The 18,020-nt window shown below is 32.2% G+C and overlaps 4 protein-coding genes across 10 annotated transcripts; 1 reads left to right on the top strand and 3 right to left on the bottom strand.

The window, feature by feature from the left end:
- The first annotated feature begins 601 nt into the window (after window positions 1–601).
- Window positions 602–2,099, top strand: LOC107371563 (uncharacterized). The gene is made up of 3 exons (XM_015939690.3): window positions 602–815; window positions 889–1,149; window positions 1,223–2,099. The coding sequence occupies exons 1-3, from the start codon at window positions 731–733 to the stop codon at window positions 1,864–1,866; spliced, it is 990 nt and encodes a 329-aa protein (XP_015795176.2). The 5' UTR covers window positions 602–730; the 3' UTR covers window positions 1,867–2,099.
- A 139-nt stretch (window positions 2,100–2,238) lies between these two features.
- On the bottom strand, window positions 2,239–5,479 carry LOC107371562 (uncharacterized). Its single transcript, XM_089268076.1, has 12 exons — window positions 5,269–5,479; window positions 5,111–5,193; window positions 4,899–5,049; window positions 4,629–4,820; window positions 4,328–4,566; window positions 3,900–4,115; window positions 3,556–3,663; window positions 3,406–3,501; window positions 3,189–3,348; window positions 2,936–3,127; window positions 2,762–2,876; window positions 2,239–2,696 (listed from the first exon to the last, which is right to left on the bottom strand). The coding sequence occupies exons 1-12, from the start codon at window positions 5,333–5,335 to the stop codon at window positions 2,279–2,281; spliced, it is 2,037 nt and encodes a 678-aa protein (XP_089124202.1). The 5' UTR covers window positions 5,336–5,479; the 3' UTR covers window positions 2,239–2,278.
- Window positions 5,480–9,145: 3,666 nt separating this feature from the next.
- On the bottom strand, window positions 9,146–12,593 carry LOC107371560 (uncharacterized). Of its 3 annotated transcripts, none has more exons than XM_015939684.3 (12): window positions 12,394–12,593; window positions 12,236–12,318; window positions 11,970–12,141; window positions 11,667–11,888; window positions 11,333–11,598; window positions 10,867–11,082; window positions 10,522–10,629; window positions 10,374–10,469; window positions 10,158–10,311; window positions 9,899–10,090; window positions 9,725–9,839; window positions 9,146–9,657 (listed from the first exon to the last, which is right to left on the bottom strand). In XM_015939684.3, the coding sequence occupies exons 1-12, from the start codon at window positions 12,458–12,460 to the stop codon at window positions 9,243–9,245; spliced, it is 2,106 nt and encodes a 701-aa protein (XP_015795170.2). In that variant the 5' UTR covers window positions 12,461–12,593; the 3' UTR covers window positions 9,146–9,242. The 3 variants fall into 3 exon arrangements, with proteins under 3 accessions (XP_015795170.2, XP_089124199.1, XP_025018440.2); XM_089268073.1 differs by having other exon boundaries at window positions 10,158–10,296; XM_025162672.2 differs by having other exon boundaries at window positions 11,667–11,861.
- Window positions 12,594–12,844: 251 nt separating this feature from the next.
- Window positions 12,845–17,892, bottom strand: LOC107371564 (NPC intracellular cholesterol transporter 1). Of its 5 annotated transcripts, XM_089268069.1 has the most exons (7): window positions 17,259–17,366; window positions 16,945–17,081; window positions 16,194–16,874; window positions 16,072–16,122; window positions 15,029–15,933; window positions 14,651–14,962; window positions 12,845–14,580 (listed from the first exon to the last, which is right to left on the bottom strand). In XM_089268069.1, exons 2-7 carry the CDS (start codon window positions 17,048–17,050, stop codon window positions 12,892–12,894), a joined length of 3,744 nt encoding a protein of 1,247 aa, XP_089124195.1. In that variant the 5' UTR covers window positions 17,051–17,081; window positions 17,259–17,366; the 3' UTR covers window positions 12,845–12,891. The 5 variants fall into 5 exon arrangements, with proteins under 5 accessions (XP_089124195.1, XP_015795177.2, XP_089124198.1 ...); XM_015939691.3 differs by having other exon boundaries at window positions 16,945–17,892; XM_089268072.1 differs by lacking the exon at window positions 16,072–16,122 and having other exon boundaries at window positions 17,259–17,460.
- Between the last annotated feature and the right edge of the window lie 128 nt (window positions 17,893–18,020).

Raw genomic sequence — 18,020 nt, 5'->3', positions numbered from 1 at the left:
AAGACAAGGCATTAAGTGAAATGTCCCACCAATACATCATTCCCATAAGATTGATTACGATACATATAATGGTGAAAACGACAATCAGTGATGCTTTGATATCAAATCCGTACAAAACAAAGGATACCAAGAAAATAGCTGTTATTGATAAGGCAAAACTTCTGATGGAGTCACCATAGATAGTAAGGTATTGCTCGTAATAAACGTAGACATGGAAATATTTCCTGAAACGGATCGACTTGTGTAATTTTCCATTATTTATTGATTTATCTTTTTAGTTAATATTTTATTATACATGCCGGGGCTTGAACTCATGAAGTCAATCCAAGTCTTTTAACTGTATATAAATTTGAGCGAGCTTAAAATGTACACACAACATCATTTGCCTCTTTGCGTTTTTTGTATTCAGTGCAATGATTTCTCGTATTAATGAAAATGAAAATTTCCAATAATTTTACTAAAACGAGCTGATTTGCTAGGTTATCATCATTTTTAAGTCTTCTTGGTAGCTAATTCATGGTCTTATGAATAGCTATCAGGTGACTAACGTATTAACAGCATATTCTTGACCTTTTTGAAAAGCGCGCGGCAAGTTCTTGCAGAGCCATCTGCTGTTGACTATCATTGACATTTCCTGAGATTGTTCTACGATAATTCGTTCTTCAAGATTTTTATGTTTAAAGTTTTCGTAGTCTCTTTTCGATAAAATTCATTTATTTATTCAAAAATCATGGCAAGTGTTTGTTCATTTACAAAACACTTTTATTTTGACGATAACACGAGACCTATCAGATCATTTTTCGACCAAGAATCCGGTAAGTTCATCTCGCTTTAATTTGTTGAATTCTTGACAGTACAATTGTGACCTAATCTGTTTCTTTCTTGTAGATATTTACTATATTGGTAAAATTGAGTTGAATTCACATTTTGTTATGGACTCATTCAAATCCCTACAAGAACTTCGCAGCGATATTACATCTTTATCTGTCGAAATGGAAAATTTTGAAGTCAACTTGACAGGTCATGAAAAAAAGACGATCGAGCTCTTATTTTTTGGCAAGATTGTTCAATGCTTAGGATATGCCAAAGCCAATGATATTGAAAATTTTTTTGAGCTATCTTACCTAAAATACCAACAAGAAAGCTCAGGTAAGAAATTGAGCTTATGTAAATCAAATAAATATTAAATTTTGATTTACTTTCTTTTTTTCTCACATTTCAGCGCAAACATTTCAGCAAGAAGCGACTGGTTTTTCGCCAAGATCACAAAGTTATAACTCTGTTGCTCAGAGATTATCAATCATGGAAATTGGTTTAGCGAATTTACAAACTTCTTTCGAAGCATTTGCAACTGTTGCCAATAAGATCTTGGCAAAATTGGACCAAATAAGTGCTTCTGGAACTACGACCACTTACACGCCAAAAGCTGCTTTAACACTTTATTATCAAGAAGAATTCACAAAGAATTTATGTTCTCGCAGATTAGCAGAAGCTTGGCGACAAAAAATTAAAAGCTATTCTGATGAGCGGATTGATCCTGTCAAGCTGAACGTTATCAAGCAAGAATTTTTATCAGGAACAAGCAATCCAACAAAATTTGTACGAAGTATTGCCGAGATTGTGTTTGGAAAAGAAACACTTAAAAAGACAGCAATGGGAAAGGATGGCAAGCCGTTGAAAGGTCTCAAGTCGGGTTTTGACAGGAAAATTTATTTCAAACCGGCTGATGAAGCATTAATGAAAGATCTTATTAGTTTGGTTGACAAGGAATTATTTATGGACGCCGGTGCTTTTGAGTATCTCGTCAGGAGACCTATCAACCAAGCTGGCAGAGATGCTAAAAAATCAAAAGAAAACGAAGTTTAAATACCTAGTTAAGTAACAATACTTACGAGCACAATACTGTTATGAAAATTGTATGGAATATCTTGTGATTCATAGTTAGTTCAGTTTTAGAATGGTTGACAAAGGTAGAGAAGCACTGAAAAGGTTTTCAGTTATTTACAACCCACTCATTACATGAATTATAAGAAGCGAAATCTGAATGGGAATCTTTTGTTACTGCAAATTTAACGAAAATAAAACTTAAAAAAACACTATTTTGTGTAAATTGACCCTTTACTTCAGCACGCGTGTGCATAGCCCTCTTGAATCTACTGAGCATTAATCCAGTAGTAACCATTATTTCACTTGTTCAGTCGGTGTACTTTTGAATGTATTGAATGAAACACAAATGTATTTTTGGTTGAATTTGTTATACTTTTAATATTCTTAAAAATTATTCTCTTGAATTAAATGCTCTGAGCGACACTGAATCAATAAGTGCATAAGTTTTAGGCTGATACAGTTGCCAGAATATTATCATAATAAGACAGAATATTACAGTGATGAGAACCAGGAAAATTGAAAACAAGGAAAAGTATTTGGAAGATATGTTAGATGCAGCCTCTTCTGAGCTTACATTTCTTAAATAAACAACAAGATGAGCGCCATTAGAATAGTAGAATAGACTTCCATTCAAATTGGAATAAGATTTTCGCATTTCTCTCAAAGAAACATCTGCAAATAATTTAGTTAAACTGCGATCTGAATTGTTGAACAGCACACAGTTCAATCCATTTTCGCCTCTATCTGGCAATGAGTTTTCATGATTGATTCCAAGGCACAAGTCTTTAGTTTCACAGGATATAATAAACCTAATAAAACAAGTTTTAAACGTTAATGCAGATATTAAGAAATTAATTGCAAAGAATTTACTGACTTGTTTTCGGCTTTTGCACTTTCCAGACGTACACATTCATCCATGGTTGATGAATGCAGACCAGATTCAGTTGATTTTATTCTGAATCTATGCGCAGTTCCTTGTATTTTTGTTTCTGAGTAAAAATAATATCATTAGTTGAACAAATAAATGCTTAAATTTCGAGAAACTTACTCGAGTAGGTGACGAATGACTCAACTATCTCAACCTTTGCCATAATAGTATATTCATCAAAAAAGTCAAACTTGATCAGGTTTATTCTTAAATATGATATGCTCAGCTTATTCATTATAATCTTTCGCAATTCATGTTTAATTTCCTGGATGTGGCTTGAAAAGTATTGAATTGTTCTTACAAAAGAACGTTCTGTTCATTTAAATGAGAATTATTAAAATGAAACTTCATTAGGATAAAATAAGAATGTTACCTAAAAAGGAAATCTTTAAGTCGAGAGTAACTTTATCATTTTTGTCTCCGAAACATGCATCATCCATATGTGTTATCATTTGCGGTTCCTCATTCGCTACAGAAAATTCCATTGCTTCGGTGAAACATTTTTTTCGCACTCCAATGAGATTGAACTTAGGCTAATAGCATCAAGAAAATATTCAAGTGTAAGTCAAATATAAAGGGTTTCATCATACCTCATGTGATCCAGACTTTGAATAAAGATTCAACAGTAAGCAAAAATCTTTTAGTATATCTGTAATATTTTTACGAATGTTGGAATATCCGTTAACCTGCGAGGAAAAAAACAATTAGTTTTGCATCATTGACTATCAAATTGAGTTTACCTCTAGAACAGGCCTCGAATAAGTTGTTACAACCAAATCATACTCAACATTATCAATCAGTTTATTGTATTCAGCTTTCATCCCCAATTTGAAGCTAAACGATTCAACCTGTTCAGGCAAATTAAAGTATGATAGTTAGTAAGTCTTCAAAGTCGTTTATCTCTGAACTCGAACAAGAAAGAAAGAAGATTTTTCGAATGAAAAATATGAATTTTCGATCTTGGATTCTATTTCTCTTCTAAAGATACAATCGAGCGTCAAAACCAAGGACTTTACTAACAGTTTGCCCTTTAAGCTGGAATTTTTTGTCTATTAAATCAATTAATGATAAATCATCAACTCACATAACTCTCAGGAAAATAAAGTTCCTTTACAAATTCGATTCCATATCTTTTTGAAGTCATGTAATCAATTTTTTTGTTGCTTAACTCCACGGTACATTCATTGAAACCAGAATAAGTGTATTTCAAACCAAATTTATAGTCATGAACTAATCCTCGGTAAGGTCGTTCCCCAATAATCTCGAGCGAATAAATTGGATCCAAATGTGTGATACTATACTAAAGAAGAATCGATAACGAATAGGGGTGAATATAAGAACAGGGAAAGCATCAATTTTTTGAAACTTGACTTCCACATGAAATAAGTTGAAATTCAAAAAGAGTAACGAAAGTTAACTAACCAATACTTACAAGTTGTTAGACTCACAGAATATTAAAATAATAGAATAAGAAACGAAAGAAATGATAATCAAGAATCGAAAATTGCTTACCTGATTTGTTGTGGTTTTGTAAATATTAAATCCATTATGTCTAGTGAAAGATTCACTGAATTTGTAATGAATATATTTGGGTTGCAAAGATACCATTGAACTTTGAAGAGGCTCAATTTGTATTATAGATAAAACAGCCGTTAGATGGGGAGTGATGTATTGGTTTACGTCGCTTACGCCTATTAATATAATGATTTGTCCAGAATTTTTCCTTCTTATCAATATTTTTGAATTTGGATCTACAAAAAAAGTAAAAATGAAATTATTCGATTGTCCAATTGAGCATCAGCCACAGACGAACCTGAAAAATGAAATTTCATGCGCAATCGGCGAAAACCTAGAAGGCCATTTTTTTCAACTTCATTTGTTTGTTCATTTGCAAAATATGAAATGATATGATAAGGACCCATCAACAATATTTTTTTCAAAGATATGGCTGACAAACTGTTCAAATTGAGACGCCAGAATTTACCGTTACGATCACAATTATTTTCTAATGAGTGAATATGGAACAATAAGTAAGTGAACGAATGATATCATGTTTTATACGATAAATTGTTTGGTTACTTACGAAAGCAAATCAATGAAATGATTTGAGTTTTAAAATCACGAAACACTTTTATTTCGCTGCCTCCACTTTCTTGGGTTATTGATGTAACGATACTGTTTTTTTCATCGCCAAATACCGACTCTTCTATTAACCACTCCACTTTTTCTGATCCCTTCAGAAAATTGATTAATTTTTTATGTACAAAGTAAGTTAATCAAGCAAATGAAACTTACCTCGTAACTTAATTTAGCTTTTATTAAAAAATTGGTTTGATCTTCAAAGAATTGCTCCAATCCATTCGGTTGATGATTTCCACCTGTTATGATGAGAGATCAATTTTGAAAATGAATACGTTTGTCTTTACATGGAAATTTGAACATAACGAAATTACCTGCACTAGATTTGATGAAAAAATATAAAACAATAAATATCGATGCAAAATATTTACGTGGAAACATATTTTGTTGAAACGTGTTGAGTATATACTGATTAGGTTTTCACACTTGATTAATTATGCTGTTTTTTCAATTTTTTCGATAAAATGTTTCTCCATGAATTTACCTTTCCCATCTAAACTTTACTTTCATTAAGCCTAACAAACTGTCTGCGCAAAGGAAAAAAAGTATTTAATCTCCTAATTTGGACTCAAAATGGTCTTTGATTTATATGTTGATGTAGTAGATGGTGAATCATTTGAGAATATTTCTAAATTACTTTTCAATATTTAATTGATTTGTCGGATCCGGTGATTAATTACGAATCTCTTCTTTAGTTAATAGACAGAATATAAACATGGAAAATTATTATAATCACGGCAGTTAGATGAATTTAGCAATAGTTGTTATTTTTGAGTGGTAAAAATATTTTTTATTCAATAACAAAATCATGATCATCATTTCATTAGCAAATGAACTGCCCAGCTTTGGTTCAACTCCAAATACACTCAGCAGTACTGGCAATAAAATAAGACCATGAAGTGCTCCAATAATAACGATACCGAAATACATTCGGAAATAAAATACAACGAAAATTTGTGATGTTGACCAAGCTAATACCAGAATACCGGCAAATTTAGTCAATGTGATTCCAAATAAAACAGATGAACCCAATGATGCTTCGATATCAAATCCGTGCAAAACAAAGGATACCAAGAAAATAGCTGTGATTGATAAGGCAAGACTTCGGATGGAGTCACCATAGATACTAAGGTATTGCTCGTAATAAACGTAGACAAGAGAATATGGAAATACTTTAATTTCTTCGCCTGGCTTTAAAGCGGTTGATACTGCTCGTTCAATGTTTGATGCTAAGAAACGAGCACTTTTCATTGCTTCGATGAAATCACTTGATTTGACTAGAGGTGCATGTTGCATCAGGATTGATGGCTTTAGATGATTTGAAGCAACACAGAATGAAGACAGCAATGAGAACAGCAATATAGAAACTCATTTGTAGTAAAAAAACCATTCTTTACTTAACTTACTTTTAACTGCAGCATTCAGTTGGTGTACTTTTGAATGTAAACTGTGTGAACAAACTACGGGACTTTTACCGATACAAATATTAATACATTAATAATACATTACAAGATCCACATTATGATCACAATCCTTTGGCTTACCAATGATTTGTGCCGAAAATTTACTCAGGCTCTTCATTTCTGTTCTGTTTCCATTCTTCTTTTTCTCTAAAGATTTTTTTCTAGTTAAAGTTTTATTTTCTTTAAATATTTTCATCAAATTCATATTTGTGTTCAGATTTTATTTCTAATTGTTTTTGTTTTTCAAAAATATTATCCCACAAGTATTTCTACTCACCATGTCAGTGCGTCTTAGACCCCAATCGCGTTCAAATGTTATCGTCGGTCATCACTCGGGAGGATGGTTTGAGATGGACAAAGGTCGATTTTCCTCTGTCGCGACATTTTTCGCCCCACTGCTCACCTCTAAGCCTAAAGTGAAAAGGGTTTTAATCCCCGATACCGTTTCTTTCTCATTTTTTGTGGCCTTAAAAGGCATGTTCCCTGGAGATGAAATTAATGTAAAAGCAGATGAATTAAAGTTTTTTAAATTCCAACTTGCAAGCATTGGTGTAAAATTTTTACGCATTTATCGTGATAGCTCTGTTGTGGATAATCAACCCATCGTTATTATCAAGCAACTTTACAAATTATGGCGAGCAGTTATCCTTTGGCCAAGACATGAGTCTGATCGAGTGATAAATGATAGGGTCAAACCATGTGAGTAACTTTTGATTATAATATCGTTTTTAATTCTTTTCCATTAATTTTGTATTTAATTTCTGTTTGCAGTTTACACTTCTTTTGTGCCCAAAGAGACTCCATGTCAGGAGTTTAAGTTGTATGAAAAAGATCTGGTGAAAAGCTGCAATTATTATAATATAAAATTTACACACGGAGATTTCAAAAAGAAAATCACCTGTGTTGGTCCAAATTATCTGACTTTTCAAGTCAGCAGAAAACAAATGATGAATTTATCATCAGCAAAATATAATACATTTGCGCGTTTTGCTGGAGACATAGATTATGTATTCCTACCAGCGCAAATATCTGAATACACTTTTAAACAATTTCGACTTCTTTTTTCTCGAAAATTATGTACAGTTAGAAGAAAAATTTTTAGAGAATTCAAGGAGCAGCTGAATTATTTAGGCATTTCAATTGAAATCGCAGAATTTATTGTCAACGATCGCACGAATCAATATAAAATTATAGCGAGAAAAAGTGGAAAATCTGATTCACATATTTGCAAGTTTAATCCTAGTTTTACTATTAATCCCGATGAAGTCACGGACGAACTTATCATGAATATCACTCCACTATCAGAGAGTGATGAACAGCCAGAACCAGAACTAACGTCAGAGCCTCCAAAAAAGGAAATGTTTAATTTAAATATTAAAAAAGGTAAGTTAATAATTTTCATAAAGCAATTCAGTTACATGTCAATTTCTCATTTTATCATAATTTCCCTCCCTTATAATCATAATAAAATTTAAGTCATTTAAACAACTTTTGTTTGTCTATTTTCTCAAATGTTTAAAGTCGTTTAGTTTTATGTTGTTTATGTGATAAGAAACATTAATTTCGATGTTTTGTGTGTTTTTTAATCGATTGTTGGTGCCTCTAATCGATTCAACTTCAAGATCCGTTGAGAACACTTGAAAAAGGTAAGTTCCTTAGTTTATTATTCATTTATGAATAAAAGTTACTTTATTTATTTCATGTTTTGTTTCATGTGTTTGAATCATTTCTTAGTTTAGTTTTATCGTCATCATCCATGGACAAGAAGAGCAGAAGGTGATGTTTCATCAGACTATTTTGGTTTCCATATTCATCCATACTAGAATTTATAGTGAGCCATAATATATGACTGTATACCGAATGAAATCTGAATCTTTCACCATACGGCGGATGTGTTAGATTGAGTGGTGGACAATACGGTGAAAAGATAGTGAAAAAGTGGGATAGAGCAGTGAATGTGTTGGAAAAAAAGCTGGTTCTTAGTAACCTGAAATCTGATTAAGCTTTGACAGATTTTCGGACTTGTAGTTCAACCATGGCTTTCAGGCTGCGTAAAAGATTCACTTAAAATCCTTTTAGTTTAACCACAATTTTTACACAAAAATTTAATGTTTTGACTTCATATATGTACATATTGCATATTCAAATGTACAACAATGGCAAGTGTTATTTTGTCTTTCTTTTATATTTTTCTTTCTTTTTTAGTGTCTATTTTAGTCTCTTTTTTATCTGCTTTTCCTGAGTTTCAGGGTTGGGTTCTAAAAATTTGTATATTTTTCCGGCGACATTCAGGCCAAAACCTTTCATTTGCGATTAACAGAAAATTTATAGACCGTTTGAGTGCGGAGAAATTTTGACAGAAAAATACCAAAACGGTATTAATACAGCCACGGAAAATGAGATGCGAAAATTTTTGGAAAGTTGACGCATAAATTGATAACTTATCTACTTGATTTTGATAAAAATTAAAGATTAAAGGCTTGTTGTATTGATTCACCTTATTCAACTGCATTCAAATCAATTGAAAATGTTTGGGGTGAATGTAAATACTGAAAATGATGGCTTTCCGATTAAATACTGATACAAACTATTATCACTGATAAATAAAATGCAATCTTTATATGCGCAATTGATACCAAAAGTATTCACATCTCATTTTCCGTGGCTGTATATAAGAAGATAAAGAAGATAATACGCCCCGTAATTTATCAACTTAGGTTACTGTTAATTTATCGGGATGAATGCAAATTGTTTTTTTATTTGATTTTGTTTTATTACTTAATTTTTTCATAGTTTTACGTATTTTTTCGTAGTATTTTGGAAAATTACTCTCTTGAATTAAATGCTCTAAGCGACACTGAATCAACAAGTGCATAAGCTTTAGGTTGACACAATTGGCAGAGTATTATCATAATAAGACAAAATATCATAATGATGGGAAACAGGAAAATTGTAAACAAGTAAAAGTATTTGTTTGATGCAGACTTTTCTGGGCTTAAATTTGTTACATTAACAACAACGAATGTAGAACCATCGAAATGGTAGAATTGACTTCCATTCAAAGTAAGATAAGATTCTCGTATTTCTTTCAAAGAAACGTCTGGAAATAAGTTAGTTAAACTGTGATCTGAATTGTTGAGCAGCATACAGTTCAATCCATTTTTGTCTCTATCTGGCGAAGAGTGTTCATGATCGATTCCCAGGCATAAATAGTCTCCAGTTTTACAGGTTAGAATGAACCTAATAATAAAAAGTTTTTACACGTTAATACAGTTATTAAGAAGTTGATAACAATGAATTTACTGACTTGTTTTTGGTTTTAGAGCCTTTAGAAAGTAAACATTCATCCATTGTTGATGAATGCAGACCAGGTTCAGTTGATTTAATTCTGAATCTATGCGAAGTTCCTTGTATTTTTGTTTCTTAGTAAAAATAATATCATCAGTTGGATAAATAAATGATTGAATTTCGAGAAACTTACGCGAGTAGGTGACGAATGACTCAACAATCTCAACCTTTGCCATAATAGTATATGCATCAAAAAAGTCAAACTTGATCAGGTTTATTCTTAAATATGATATGTTCAGCTTATCCATTATCATTCTTCGCAATTCATGTTTAATATTATGGATGTTAGGTGAAAAGTCGTGAATTTTCCTTGGAAGGGAACCATCTGTTTATTAGAATGAAAATACTTTTTAAAACAAAACACCATTAGGATAAAATAAGAATGTTATTACCTAATAATGAAATCTTTAGATCGAGAATTATTTTATCATTTCTGTCTCCGAAACATGCATTATCCATATTTGTTATCATTTGAGGCCATTCAGCTTCCGCAGATAATTCCATTACTTCGGTGAAGCATTTCTTTCGCACCTCAATGAGATAAAACTGTGATTAATAGTACCAAGAAATCTTCAATTGTAAAATTTACATAAACGGTTTCTTCATACCTCACTAGATCCATATGTTGTATAAAGATGCAACAGAACGCAAAAATCTTTGAGTATATCAGAAATGTTCATGCGAATCCTGGAAGACTCGTACAACTGCCAGGAAAAACAATTAGTTTTATATTATTGACTATTAAATTGGACTTACCTCTAGAACAGGCCTCGAATAAGTTGTTAAAACCAAATCAAACTCAACATTATCAATCAGTTTATTATATTCCCTTTTCACCCACAATTTGTTGCTAGACGATTCAACCTACTCAGGCAAATTAAAGTATGATAGTTGTAAGTCTTCAAGTCTTTTACCTCTGAACTCTAACAAGAAAGAAAGAAAATGTTTCATGTTTCAAAAGAAGCATATTAATTCTCAATCTACGATTCTAATTTTCTACAAAAGATGCAATTAATCCAATTTAGAGTCAAAAATAAGAACTTTACCAACAATTTACACTTTTTGTTTATTGAATTTGTCAATGAAAAATTATCAACTCACGGCACTCTCAGGAAAATAAAGTTCCTTTACAAATTCGATTCCATATTTTTCTGAAGTCATGTAATTAATTTCATCGTTGCTTAACTCCACGGTACATTCATTGAAACCAGAAGAATTGTATTTCAAACCAAGTTTATAGTCATGGACCACTTCGAGATAAGATTGTTTCCCAATAATCTTGAGCGAAGAAGCTGAATCCAATAATGTGACGATATGCTAAAGAATAATTGATAGCAAAAAATATCACTGAATAATTTTAGTTTATGATAAATTAATACGATAGGGGGTGAATATAAGAACAGGAAATGAATTTTTTGAAACTTGACCTCGACATGAAATAAATTGTAATTTAAAAAAAATAACGCAAAGTTATCAAACAACTTGAAATTTTTTCACTACAAACGCAAAGAAACTTAACAAGTTAACTAAGGTTAGTAATCATAGTCAAGAATCGAAAATTGCTTACCTGATTTGTTGTGTTTTGGTACATGGTTATTCCATACTGTCCATATTTAATGATTGATTCATTGAATTTGTAATGAATATATTTGGATGGCAACGACACCATTGAACTTTCAAGAGGCTCGATTTGCATTATAGATAAAACAGCCATTGGATCTCCAGGCATGTAATCCGTTAGATCGTACCCTGAATCGTACATTGTGTATCTTGCGCCATTTATATCGATTCGTCCAGAATTTTTCCTTCTCATCAATATTCTTGAACTCGGATCTACAAAAAAAAGTAAAACATGAAATTATTTGAAAACTTGTTCAATCGATCTTCTGTTACAGACGAACCTGAAAAATGAAATTTTAAGAACAATAGGCGTGAATTTCCATCTTTCCATTGTTTAATGTTCAACTTTTCAACTTCATTTGTCGTTTCATTTGCAAAATATGAAATCAGACGATAAGGTCCCAGCAACAATACTTGTTGCAAAAAACTGGTTACTGTTAGATAGTAGAGGTTCCAAGTTAAATGCCAGACTTTTCCTTCGCCGTAAAGATCACAATTATTTTCTAATGAGTAAATATGGAATCAATGGCAACAATAAGTGCAATAATATGATCTTTTATAAAATAAACTGATTGGTTACTTACGAATACAGGTCAATGAAACGGTTTGAGTTTTAAAATCACGAAACACTTTTATTTGAATTCCTCCCTTTTCTTCGGAGATTAATGTAACAATACTGTTTTTTTCATCGCCAAATACCGACTCTTCTATCAGCCAATTCCTTGAAATCCAATCATAATTATTTGGATAATATTCCTTTATAAAATTAAGCAATTTAAGAATCCCTTTAATAATTAAGTTATTTAATTCTTTATGAACAAAGTAAGTTTATCGAGTAGATGAAACTTACATTAAAACTTAATTTAGCTTTTATTAAAAAATTGGTTTGATCTCCAAAGAATTGCTCCAATCCATTCGGTTGATGATTTCCACCTGTTTTGACGAGAGATCAATTTTGAAAATGAATGCGTTTGTCTTTACATGGAAATTTGAACATAACGAAATTACCTGAACTAGATTTGATGAAAAAATATAAAATAATGAATATCAATTCAAAATATTTACTTGGAAACATATTTTGTTGAAAAGTGTTGAGTAAATACTGATTAGGTTTTCACACTTGATTATTGACGTTATTGTTCAACTTTTTTGTTATAATGTTCCTTTGTGAATGTACCTTTGTTATCTAAACTTTACTTCTTTGCAACTAAAAAATTGTCTGAGGAAAAGAGAAAGCTATTTAATCTCCAAATTTGGACATAGAATGGCCTACGGTTGTAATGTTGATGCAGTGCATAGTGATTCATTTGATAATATTTCTAAATCACTTTTCCATGTTTAATTGTTTTGTCAGATCCGGTGATTAATTACTGATCTCATCTTTAGTTAATAGACAGAAATCATTATATAATCATGGAAACATATTATAATCACGCCAGTTAAATGAATTGAGTTGTTATTTTTGAGTAATAAAAATATTCTTTATTCAATAACAAAAAATCATGATTACATTTCATTTGCATATGAACTGCTCAGCTTTGGTTTACCTCCAAATACACTCAACAGTACTGGTAATAAAATAAGACCATGAAGTGCTCCAATAATAACGATACCGAAATACATTCGGAAATAAAATACAACGAAAATTTGTGATGTTGACCAAGCTAATACCAGAATACCGGCAAATTTAGTCAATGTGATTCCAGATAAAACAGATGAACCCATTGTAGCCAAGGCTTCTTGTGATCGCTTCACACGACTTGCTTCATTACTCAATAGGTAAGCATGAGTTATATGTGAACAAAATTCAACTGAAATACCAGCAGCCATAACTAGATTAACCAAAGACAAGGCATTCAGTGAAATGTCCCACCAATACATCATTCCCATAAGATTGATTACGATACATATAATGGTGAAAACGACAATCAGTGATGCTTTGATATCAAATCCGTACAAAACAAAGGATACCAAGAAAATAGCTGTAATTGATAAGGCAAGACTTCTGATGGAGTCACCATAGATGGTAAGGTATTGCTCGTAATAAACGTAGACAAGAGAATATGGAAATACTTTAACTTCTTCGCCTGGCTTTAAAGCGGTTGATACTGCTCGTTCAATGTTTGATGCTAAGAAACGAGCACTTTTCATTGCTTCGATAAAATCACTTGATTTGACTAGAGGTGAATGATACGAACTATAGTGACTAGCCAATACATTATTATTTTCATCTAATTTTACAGAAGATCCATAAGCAGCACGGCCAGCTTTAGGGCACGAGGTAGTTGGTATATCTGATAGATAATCAGGTAGAAACTTGTAAAATTGAGTAGACTTTATCATTTCATCATCGTCTTTAAGCTGACATTTCTTGCATTCATTGTTTCGGTTAATATCTGTTAATGTAGACGGACAGAAGATATTTGTATCATTTTTGAAAAGTCGGCAACAAGATGATGTATCAGCCCAACCGAAGTAATCATCAAGCCATGAGGCAGGAGAGTCAACAATGTAACTAGACTCGGGTTCGTGAGATGCTTGACTGATTTGATTAAAGAGAGAATTTTCGCTACAGTAACTGGTTCCACATATAACTTCTTGGTGGAAGTTATCGGAATAATCAAATTTGCCACCAACAACAAAATAAACAGGAGGTCCGACACGTAAATCATTTTTCTGAGCTTTGAAATATTTAAGGACGTATGAATCATGAGGCATTGATAGTTCTTGGTCCAACCCAACTTCAATTTTGTTTACAACAGCAATAGAAGAGCAAACCCATAGAGTAAAACCAATGGATATAGCTAAACGAACTTTATCTTTCATGAGGAATGGTGCATAATGATCTTTACAGATTTTGTGAAGTAATCCAACTTCAGCATCATCAGGTATTACATCAGGATCGATGGCTTTAGATGATTTAAAGCAACATAGAATATCAAATCTAGATGATTTTTGTCTCTCCAAATCAAGATATAAAACCCCAATAAAGACACTCATTTGTAGTAAAAAGTCGATTAGAAGAGCTAAAGCAGCATTCAATGCAAACATTCTGATAGCGGGCATAGTTGATAAAGCTCCAATAAAGAAACATGTAACTTCACAGGCAAAAGCCATAAGAATAGACGGTCCACATTTTCCCAAAACCTTAGCTACTTGATCTTGAGAAGACTCATTTTGTTTAGGATTATAACGCTAAGATTGAAAAAAGGAAAATATATTTTCATTAATTTTTGATTAAATTTGATTTTTGAATAATTTTTACCTGTATGTGTTGAGCAAGAATAAAAATATTATCTACTCCAACAGCCAAAACCAAAAAGGGAATAACCTCTACAATGATAAGGGTTAAATTAAACCCTAGAAGAATCATCAAACCAATAGATGATATAACGCTGGCAATAACGATTGTTATACCGATGAGACCCAAACTAATTTTTGAGTGGACAAAAAAATCACTTTTTCGAGAGATCCTACCCAAAGTCAAAGATACATAAGCAAACATTACCAGGTAACTCGCAATAATAGTTGATACATCGTATAAACTCTGACGGTTGATTTCATCTTGAACTGATCTCTTTTGGAAACATTGGGAAAAATAATGGATTATTCAATGAAGTTATGAAAATGGAGAATCGCTTACCTCTGAAAAATAAGCAATATCAAAATCAGGAAATCTAGTATGATTGAATGAATGTAAGTAATCCAAAAACACTTGTTCCCACGCTTCTGCTTTTTTATTTTGACTCTTATCGGCATGATTATTGATCAAAATTGTAATTACCAGTGATGTAGCCTGAGTATAAGCATCAGCAGCATCTTTTTGTGAATCAGCAATATTGAAACCTCCTAGTGCCACTTTAGGTAAAGCTGGTCCTCCATATTCACCCAAACAAGGATAGTGAAATGGCTTCAAATTATCATCAGGAGCAAATGGGTTACCAAGACAAGAAATAATGTGATCAAGATAGGAATAGTTTGTAACAGGATCATCTTCGAGCCGAGTAACGTTAGTTTGGAACCAACCAATGACACTTTGAACAGCACATTTACCATTGGCTAGAGGACTGAAACAGATATCAGTCAATTCAACTGTTTGACCATCTAAAACGGCTTTAAGTGATGTTAGTTCTCTCTGCAGTTCAAGAGTCTTCAATAAAAATTCCTTATCAAATATTGGGTTGAATGAATAATTCTTGCCATTTGCATAATAATCGAAATTAGGTTCATTCGTTGTTTTCTTGATAATCAATTGATTAACTCGATAAAATGGTCCGAAATTTGTATCAAAAAACAGTTTCTCTTGACGAGCATGACTTTCGGGGGAACTCCACAATTCAACTGGATCTGAAGTTATTTTGGAAGAAATGTTTGCAACTTCAAGACCTGTTATTAAAATCGAAACAGCTCCAATAATTATGGTCAAAGTGGGTCTGGATGTAACTATGTATCCCCATTGCTTGAAACTATGCTCGAGAAAATTTTCTAATATCGAGCCAATTCCTTTATTGGTCACTTTTGATGATTTCACGTTAACCATGGTTTCATCTGAAATTAATTGAATAATTAGAATGAATGTTCTTTGAATGAGATTATGAGAAATGTATTGAAATAGAGAGGTTAGGGGTTAGTGTTTAGTATGATTTAACTGATTGGGTTAAAGTAAATTAGTAGAAGGCACTTAACAGTTAGTAGGATCATCGAAATTAGCCATTGGATAGGATCCAGCGTCATCTGCTAAAAGACAACAAAATGCAAATTTACCGAGATCTTTACACAATATTTCTGACAACAAAAATTCGTAATACCTTTAGTAAAATTTGTTTTTCGTTGATAAAAAGTGTAATAAATAATCACTGCCGTAGTTGTAATTATGAACACGCAGGACATTACAATGGTCATACCATCTGTACCCAAAATGCAAAATCTTTCATGAGCTTCGGGCCGAGGTAAAGGTTTACAAACAGTTGGACAATCTGAACATGAACAGGCAGTTTTGTTAGGAACTCCGGGACTCTCGAAACATTGAGTTGATGAAAGTTGAAGGGGTGAGATTGATGTTTCAGCTGAATCAGGAAAATAATGAAAATTGATCCCGAATGGCGAAGAATCATTCTTTCCAATAGATTCTAGAAGTCGATGAGCATTACATTGGTCCCCCCATTGGTCACACATTAAATGGACTGGTTTAAAGTTAGCGCCTGGCGCCAAGACATTTACACATGAATTAAACAAGGTTTGAGCAAATTTCTCCTCAATTGCGTATGAGATCCAAGAGACTTGTTGCTTTTCAGGATATTTTTCCGATGGTTTGGCCTCATCAAGTCTTAAAAATTCCGACTGTTTGGGTGAACATGTCATGTGACACAAAAAATTGGCAAAATTGTAGAAACATGATGGACAACGACCCAGCATCCCTCTTGGCGTAGCCAATTGGTCTATTAAAATATTGATTTGGTCCTCATCACAACATAGAGTTGGATTATTCACTACAGAGACAGCGGAGAGAAAACACAATCAAAGAATTAGTTCAAGACAATTGAAGTAAAGTCAATTTACCTGGATCAAGATATGGACAGATTTCTTGAAGCGAGCGTAAAGTAGTCTCATTGTTGACGGGTTGAGGAGCACCATTATATACACATGGAATTTTGAGAGATAACATATACTTGTTTTGAATATCATCACACGTTGATCTGAAGATACAATCACAATACACATAATTATTCACTGAGATAAGCAAAAGGTGAAGCACTGTCAAAATTAAATAATTTATCAATGTAAACATGTTGAAGGTTACTGATTATTCAGTCGGTACTTTTAATCTACTTGCTATTGACCAATTTGATTTATAAGGAGATGTAAACACTTACTTATTATGAAAAATTCATTAAAAATAGATGTATCAAGGGTGGAATGAAGTATTAAGATAGGATTCCAATATAGCAGCTTCAAGTGTATACACATAATGGAAAAAGATATAGTGAAAGAATTGAGTTAACAGATCTAAAAGTATCTGATTATAAATTAAAATTGAAGCTGACTCACAAACTAGCATAGATTATCCTCTTTGTTAAGGTATAAAAAAAGTAACATGAAACTGTAAGCGCAAATTATTAGTAATATTTTGAACTTTGTTTAAAAGATAACAAATAAACTCTGAATAAGTGACACTAAAAGATAAAGGCTTGACAAAATGGACAAGTTTAGACTAACAGTTTGTAAGGTTAAATCCAGATGAAGTCATTTTAGTTCAATATTTGGATAGAGAATTTAATTACAAAATTTACAATTTTCAATATACAGTGTTGATAATAAATGAAATACCAGCATTGAAACAACAATCCCCATCAAACTGATCAAACAGAGGTACAAACAACAACCAGTAATTATAGCTGTTTTGCCACTCAATCCTAAGAGCAAAACATCTCATCACATCAACAGGTTTCATATGGAAAAGTACGAATCAAAACTGAATGACATTCGATACATGAACCTTTTTACTATGAAAAATGTAAAACTGAATTGAAACTTACCATTGTTTGATAAATTCAGATAGCAATCACAGAGTTGAATGAGAAAGTGAATAATTTTTCCGACAGCAAAATCTTTTGTCAATCTAATCACAATCAGCC

The sequence above is a fragment of the Tetranychus urticae genome, chromosome 2, assembly GCF_039701765.1.
Source record: "Tetranychus urticae isolate SD_2017Ah chromosome 2, NJAU_TeUrti_SD_1.0, whole genome shotgun sequence".
NCBI lineage: Eukaryota > Metazoa > Arthropoda > Arachnida > Trombidiformes > Tetranychidae > Tetranychus > Tetranychus urticae.
This window is presented reverse-complemented; position numbering and strand designations above follow the sequence as displayed.